At 31.3% G+C, this 8,889-nt stretch overlaps 1 protein-coding gene and 1 non-coding gene across 2 annotated transcripts; one reads left to right on the top strand and one right to left on the bottom strand.

Annotated features, from left to right (window-relative positions):
• The first annotated feature begins 469 nt into the window (after positions 1-469).
• LOC133793309 (small nucleolar RNA R71) lies at positions 470-576 on the top strand. Its single transcript, XR_009874759.1, has one exon. It is a non-coding gene; the product is annotated as a small nucleolar RNA R71 (small nucleolar RNA).
• A 7,043-nt stretch (positions 577-7,619) lies between these two features.
• Positions 7,620-8,435, bottom strand: LOC133788463 (histone H4). Its single transcript, XM_062225952.1, has 2 exons — positions 8,281-8,435; positions 7,620-8,181 (listed from the first exon to the last, which is right to left on the bottom strand). Exon 2 carries the CDS (start codon positions 8,150-8,152, stop codon positions 7,841-7,843), a length of 312 nt encoding a protein of 103 aa, XP_062081936.1. The 5' UTR covers positions 8,153-8,181; positions 8,281-8,435; the 3' UTR covers positions 7,620-7,840.
• Positions 8,436-8,889: the final 454 nt, after the last annotated feature.

The raw sequence follows: 8,889 nt of genomic DNA, 5'->3' as shown, positions 1-8,889 counted from the left end.
TAAAAAATTAGGGTGATTTCTCCACCCTGGATTAAATGAATTGGAGAAAGGATTGTTGGCTTGCCTATTAAAATTACTCATCATGTTGACTTGCTCCACAGGGATGGTGTTATTGAACTTTGTTGTCATACACTACTCAAATTGGTGAGGACCACCACAAAATTCACACCCTGTCTGTAACTGAATGGCATTGGTTTATATTGTATTCTGCTGCAATCGCTTAGTCAATGTCGCAACTTGAGCAATCAAAGCAGTGATTGCATCTAATTCATGAACCCCAACTACCTTTCTATTACTAGTTGCACCCTCATCACACCATTGATGGTTTTTTGTAGCCATATCTTGGAACAACTCATATGCCTCGTTGGCACTTTTACTCATAAATGTCCATCCAGCTGCGGCATCAATTATGGTGCGAGTAGTACCGCACAATCCATTGTAAAAGTTGTGGACCAACATCCACCTTTCAATGTCGTGATGAAAACAACTTCTAAACAATTCCTTGAACCTCTCCCAAGAGTCATATATAGATTCCCCTTCAATCAGGTAAAAACTATTGATCTCTCCCCTTAATTTAGCAGCATTTGATGGAGGAAAGAACTTGGCAAGGAATTTCTGAGCCAAATCCTCCCAAGTATTTATAGAATTGGATTAAAGGGAGTTCAACCAACTTTTAGCTCTATCCCGCAGTGAAAATGGGAATAGCCTCAACCTAATTGCATCGTCGTTCACCCCATTATACTTGAACGTTTCACATAGCTCCATAAAATTAGCTATGTGGCTATGAGGATCTTCTGAGGGGAGTCCACCAAACTGAACTGTGGACTGGACCATTTGTATGATTGCAGGCTTTATTTCAAAACTGTTTGCAGCAACTACCGGTGATCTAATGCACGAATGTACTCCTATAACAGTAGGGAGTACATAGTCTCTAAGTGTTCGTGCATTTTGGCCCTGAACGGCATTAGCACCTGCATTAACATTAGGTCCATCATCCCTAACATCACCCATACTGATTTCTAACATCATCCATACTAATTTCTTTCTTCGGTTCTGCTTGCAAGTTTTCTCTATCTCAAGATTTATAGGAACTAAATTGTTAGCTCCCCTTCTACTGTGCATATAATAATGGTACCTGAAATGGAGATCACAAAACGCACACAAACCAAATTAGAAATAAAATTAACTATTTTGATATTGATAATATTTCAGTCCCCGGCAACGGTGCCAAAAAACTTGTGAAATTTAAGCAACGCAAGTATATGCAATGGCAATGTAGTAATATTCGGTAATATCGATTATCGACCCACGAAGACTGAATTATCAATTACCAAAAATTAATTTATAATCTCTATTTGGTTAACAAAAAGGTGATTTTTTTTTTTTTTTGAATTTAAAAGAACATAAACAAAAATAACAAAATGTTAACACTGAAATTAAAGAAACAAAAGAAAATTAATTCAATAAATAGCGAATTAGGGAATTTAATCTCCTCTTCTATCCACTCTACTATTTCATTATTTCTAGATTTCAAAATCACTCTTCTTATTAAGATAACAAGCTCACAAAAACATTTTATATTCAGATTAAGATATATAAAATTCGACCTAAATATGAATTTATTATATTTCTATGATAAACTCACATATAAGAAGCATTAAGATCAAAAACTCAAAAACGACATAAATTATATTGATAATTTCGTTCAATATTTAAATTTATGTCCAATCAATTATAGCATGTTTAAATCTCACATTTCAGATTTTGACTCAAACTCATATGGATTATGTAAAAGATGGCCAATCAATCACATATAATAAACACAAATTGAAAGGATCTTAAAGATGAAGAAAGAAATATAAACTTTGCATTAAATCATAGTAAAGTTTCAAGAGATTCAATTAAAAACCCTAAGAATAAAATTAGTTCATCAACATGGAAAAGAAATCAGTAATACTAGAGTTTAACATAAAGAAAATTAGAGAAAAAGAAAAAGAACTGTAGATTCAATCTCTAAAATTGCTCCCAAAATGTTCTCTTTGCCTCCTCTAATAAAAACCAGACTCAAAATCGCACTATGTCCTCCTTTATAAAAAATCCTAATGACTTTTTATGAAAAGACATTTTTACCCCACTCAAAATGCTTGTTTTCAACGTTCGTACGAACAATAGTGCAGGGGCGCTTGGAAAATCACAAAAACATGCTCTCTGGAACTCTTAAGCGCAAGGGCGCTTCACTGTGGCGCAAGAACGCTATTTCACACTTTCTGGAACTGTGCTCTCTGAATTCGATAGCACAGGGGCGCTAATTGTACAAAATAAAACTGAAACTCATTTCGAACAGCCTACAGTGTCAGCTCATCGTATTTTAATCATAACTCCCTCGATATAACTGTGAATCGAATTATTCAAAAATCTATGGAAAGCTAAGAGAAATATCTACAAATTTTATTTCTATAAGTGTTCCCGAAAGTGAAGAAGTCATGGTCAAAATGCGGCTTAAAGTTTCAGACTTGCGTTACAGAGCATAAACTACGTGTGTTGAGTAACTTCAATGTAGTATTTTCCACACATAATGTCTTGAAACTTCACAATCAACACTAAATCCATCTTATTCATCATATTTAACATGTTTCTTCTCATTTCACTCCATATTATGTACTTGACTCTTAAAACCTGAAATAAGAAGAAAACAAGCGTAAATCTGGACAAAACCATCCTAAATAACTAAAAACATAACATAAAACAATCTCTTAAACAAATCTAAAATGAACCTAACACCCTCCTCCATACAAGCTCAATTGTTAAGGCCCATTTTTCTGAGTTTGACTTAATTGTATAGGTTCATTATAATAGTTAAACCTAAATATTGATTAGCAAAAAATTTGTAACGCCCCACGTCACTATGGCTGCTTACTGGAATGACGACTGGCCCTGCAAATCAACATGATTCTTTCCAGCGTGCTTTGTCCTCACTCGCACGCAACCTGGGAAAACTTCCCAGGAGGTCACCCATCATGAGATTACTTCAGGTCAAGCACGCTTAACTTTGAAGTTCTCAAGTGATGGGCTACCAAAAAAAAGATGCATCTTGTTGGCATAGGCAGTACCCATCAATCTATTTAAGCACTCTTCAACTATGTAGTCTCATAGCTACACAGTTTTAGAATCATCACACTTGACCTTCCCCAGGCGATGTGGGATTACACAACTTTTATCTAGTCTTTCCCCCTACGGATCACGGGATTCTGTCACAAAATTTATTCTAATTTAATTGAATTTGTTTCAATGTGACACTTTAGAATTAATAGAAAATTGTAGGACTTTAGTTTGAAAATTTTAATTTTACAATTTTTTGGAGAACCACAGTAATTAATTTTCGAAAATTAATAATAAAAATACTATTTTTAATTAAAAATGAGATTTTTTTAAGAATTATATTCGATCTCCACCATTAGTTTAACAAGGTCAATAGCTTAATGGGCCTCGAGACGCTTCGATTCGTCCCCCTACGAAAGGTGTTCATTAGTTATTTTGACAATGTTAGATTTCAAAAGATAGATAATTATAGATCAAATTCTAATAGACTCACATCTGCGGTGACTGCTATGACTAAATCTATGATTATCGAAACCGTGGGTCTAGCTCATAAAATAAGAAATTTTGTTTTCTTATTTTGATCGAATAGTAGGTTGTTAAGAATGGTGTTCATTATTAAATGAGTTTACGACTCTATTTAACTAATGATATTTTTTTTACTCTCACCAACTGGGACAACAATATCATAGAATAGTTAAAATAATACATGCCTTGAATTTAAGTCCAACATGCTTATAATTAAATGAGAAATTTCACAGACCTATAGCCCATGAGAATTTCGACCTAAAGTTGATATTATCTATTATTTTATTGATTTTTTAATTAAATAAGTGACCTAATTGAGCCTTTAAAAGGAATACTAAGTGAGTTCGTGAGGAACGCAACGCATCCCTGCGAACCCAATTTTTCAAACACTTTATGCAAGCCAATTCCCTCAAAATTCACCCCAAAGCAGTACCAAACCAATAATTGAGTCCCACAACATCATCAATATGTCACAAGCAGCAAAACCCAACTCAAAATCGAATCATAAAACCCTCAAAATCACAAAATTCAAGCAAAACTTAAGAAACTTATAAACCAAAACTCGAAAGCTCGAATTACCTCTTCTGATAGTCATTTTCCAGCTAAATCCCCAGGCTATGACGCTTCCATTCTTCCCTAGAATCGCTATGATTCTTATCTGGCTTGAATCCGAGCTCTAAAATTCGAGTTTCCTTCTAAAATGCTAACGAGCTTAGAGAGATAACGAGAGTGAGAGAGATGGAGAGGTTTGTGTTTTTTGAGTTAATGAACTCAGCCTTAGCCTTATTTTCGAACGGTCCCATATGACCAAAATGCCTCCACTCAACCTGCTTCTCTCTCAACACCCCATAGGGGAAAAATGTCATTTTCACTCTCTAATCCCACTCTATACCCAAATCTCCCCAAATAATTCCGCTAAACCTAGAATATTGCTATTTCTCTCAAATTATGACTCACGCTACAATGAGTCTTAGTGACTATCCAAATCACCCAAAATACACCTTGGATCGCCCCAAGCCGGGTATTTCTCCCCAAAATACTTGCTCTCTAAGATTACCTCGTGCCAAATAACTCAAATATATTCACATAATAATATGGTCTCAATCAATATGCACATATATATTCAAATACGCCTAACAAACCAAAATTACAAAAATATCATTCTAATAAAAAATGAGTCCACATACATGTTTAATACACCTAACACATGCAAATAAAATCATATTATAAAATAAATAACATAATTCTTATAATCATGAATATAATTATATAATACATAATTAAATCAATTATTTAATTAAATTAATTATTTCTCTCCTGATCCCTTAATCAAAAAGCTAAACTTTATTCGAGATTTTAGAACATTACAATTATCAATTATTTTAAGGGATAATTACATCCGGCACCGTAATTTAAAAAAAAATTCGCTTTTTACGGTAAACTAAAATAATTATACATTTTACGGTAAAATTTGTTCTTACGTGCCGTATAACACATCTCTTCTCTCAAAATTTATTTGCGCCAAGACCAATCCTCAAACTAATATATTATCCATATATAAATAGTGTCTATATATTTATAAAATAGCTATAACTAAATAATTTTTGTTTGCTAACTGGCTCCTTATAAACTTTAAAATAAATAATATATATTTATACATATATATATGATAATATCCTACCTATCTTACTCTTTTTTTTTCCATCTTTTACACTACTGTTTTTTTATGTCTTTTTCTCTTCAGTCATTAGTTCATAGATACTTTTGGTATGATAATAATAATAATAATTACAAATAAATTTATTTTACTTATAAATATTTAAAATATAATTATTAATATTAAATAAATATTATACTTTATTAGTATAATACTTACATAAAATATTATATATTTAATCAATATAATCTATTTTTTTATTAATTGTTACAATTTAAAAATATATATATATATATATGTTCCTTGTTCAATGCAATTTAACATTTTTGTATATACTAATTATAATATTATTTTAGTTACAAACTTAGTTTTATATATTTTTGTTACAAATAGGTTAACTAAATTTACAACTTACTTTTTGAAAATATTAGTCACAAATATAATTTTTTTAGTTATAAAATTAGTTATGTAAACCATTGTTACAAAATTAAAAAAAAATTAGTAAGGAATTATTCTATAAATGTTGTCTACAAAAATATAAAACTTGTGTTACAAATCTGTAAAACTTGGTTATATATTTATAAATATTGTTTACAAAAATGTTTTTATGTAATTGGTTTACGCATCTGTAAAAGCATGTTACAGGTTTGTAACATGTAAATTCATAGTTGTCGTTGTCTGTAAAAGCTTGTTACATGTTTGTAACATGTAAGTTCTTATTTAGCATTTCTCTATCATATTGTTTAGGGTTGCTCAAGATCCAAACCAATCCAATTACCCCGAATCAATCCAATAATAAAAAATTGGATATTCAATTACAATTGGATTTGATTGAATTTGTAAACTTTTGGATATTCAATCATATTGTTTAAGTTGTTTTATATAACTATTAGGATTTTCGTAACTTTTGGTTACAATATTGTAACAATATGGAAAAGTAAATATTTTTCTGTAAACTTTGGTTACAATTTTGTAACTACACAGAAAAGTATTACTATAAACTTTATATAATTTAAATATTTTTACAAGGAAGAGTTACTAATATTATAACAATGAGTTATGAGGTCGTAAAAATAAGTTCCAAATTAATAACGAGTTTCCAATTTCGTAACAATTAATTATAAGTTTGTAACAATGAGTTAAGCTTGTAATGATGAATTACCAAATGATTACTAAAATGTTAATTATGATTAGATTAGTTGCTAACAATTTTGTAAACACGAGTTATTAATTATTTTAAAGGGTTATTGAAGTAATCACTAATAATTTTGTGACATGTGTTATAAATATATTGCTCAATTACAAGATTAATTACTATCAATTTTGTAAATTTAGGTTAGTAATACTTTCAAAATTTTATAGGATTTACTATCAACAATTATGTTATTGCTTTTTCATATTTTTGTAACTACTTATTTATAATTTGATTTTCCATTCACTTTGTTATATTTATTTTTTGTTACAACTTATTTCCATTTTAATGATTTTTTTAATTATTATCTTACAAAGTTTTTATTACTTTATATATAAGAAAATATTTATTATCATTAAATGGTTTTTTTTAAAATATAACGAATTTCATAAAAAATTATTTAATTAATATATTTAAATTCATATCATTATATATTTACAATTTTTTTTTATTAATGTTAGTAATTATATTTTATTGAAAATCAAAAATTCATTTATTTGTTTTTATTTAGTGTAGCAAGCTTGGAGTATATAACCGATCAATGTAGAATTATTTGTCAACTGAGTTACTTTTTCGGATTAACATCTCCTGTGTATACAACTTTCTACCAGTAAATATAGTTGTAAGTTTCGCTTATTTTAAAGGGGCTTATTTTTATTTATTCTTTTAAAATCTAACGTATTAATTGCAAATATTTTTCTTCCCTTTATAAATTCACTTTCAATTTATATGGAGGAAAATTGGATCCAACCAGACAGATAGTAATTTTTTGACGTAAAAAATAAAATATAATTAAGAACGTTAAAGAATTGATTCCATTTTCCCACACAACAAAAACAAAATTACTTTTCCTTTTATTCTATAACATTAGATATGAGCTTGCATATCCAAATCATTATTATTTTAAAAAGACAATTATACTCTGGCAATATACTAATGCAAATTTGATACTTTAAAGAAATATGATAATTTTTCATAATTGGATCTTATTTTATGTTTTCGCTCAAATTCAAAAATTGAATAAAAAAATAAAAAATCCTCTTTGCTCAAACTCAAACTTACACTTATCCCCTTTACCAAAACGAAGCGTGGTGCCAAAAATAGCCTACGAATCTAGGTCAAAATCAAAAGCACAACTAGAGAAGATTGCTGGAAAATATGATTCATTGGATTCAAACAGAATTGTCATTGGAGATTGAATTTGACAACATAATGCAACCAAGTACTAGCACGAAACCACAAGAACTAATAATTACAAATACAAAACCTAACATTCTAATGATACCACCACAAAACACCGTCCAACCTTCTCCCAAAAACCCCAAATCTTTCTTGACAGCAAGACTTTAATTTTAACATTGAAAGGCTTAACCTCCAAAACCGTAAAGAGTCCTGCCCTGTCTCTTCAAAGCGTAAACAACATCCATGGCCGTCACCGTCTTCCTCCTGGCGTGCTCAGTGTAAGTCACAGCATCACGAATGACATTCTCCAAGAAGATCTTGAGTACTCCACGGGTCTCTTCATAGATGAGACCACTGATACGCTTCACACCACCTCTACGAGCCAAACGCCTAATAGCAGGCTTCGTGATTCCCTGGATGTTATCACGGAGCACTTTGCGGTGTCGCTTGGCACCTCCCTTGCCCAAACCCTTGCCTCCCTTTCCACGGCCCGACATTGTTGAAGACGATCTGAAAACTCAAGAATCTGTAACCAAGATTGAATCAAAACAGATCAGAAAGAGCCGAATTGAAAATGAATCAAGTAGAGACCCAAATTGTAACAAAGTTTAGAAGAGGGAAGGACCTGTAACTCTCGTAATGGGAAAGCTTCCACCAGGAACGAACTCAGAGCATTTGGTAACTGTATTTGAGTTTGGTACAATTTGTTGTTATTTGTAGGAGTGGTTTTGAGTTTGGGAAATGGTCCGGGATCCGTTGAAAGGTTTTCAGAAGGCGTTTAGACCGTGGATGGCTTTGAATTGACGGTCAAGATGGATAGTAGTGTAGGTGCGGATCGATGACGTGGATATGGTGGATGGTGGATTTTCGCGCTTGATTGTGTTTCTCTTTTGGGAGGGAATGAAAATTCGGGAGTGTGGTTTGGTTTGGATTTTGGGAAGTTAAAGTTTGAGCGGGACAGTTGGCGCTTTTCTAAGGCCCATTTAGACCAATATTTGTCCGATCCAAACAACGTTTCAAACTCTCCACATAATTTTTTTTTTTTAGAAAATCTGATATTATTAATGACAAACATCATTTACAATAACAAATTCAATTGAAGAAAAAAAAAATCCTCTAAATGTTATCATTATCTACGCTATGAACAAATTTAGCTCATCCATGTACTGCTCTATTTGCAGCTTTACAAACGTTACTCTAGAACTCTCTTTCGAGCTTCAAGTTGGGTAGGGAA

Source organism: Humulus lupulus, chromosome 7, assembly GCF_963169125.1.
Source record: "Humulus lupulus chromosome 7, drHumLupu1.1, whole genome shotgun sequence".
NCBI lineage: Eukaryota > Viridiplantae > Streptophyta > Magnoliopsida > Rosales > Cannabaceae > Humulus > Humulus lupulus.
The sequence above is the reverse complement of the archived record's forward strand: the minus strand, read 5'-3'. Positions and strand labels throughout refer to the sequence as shown.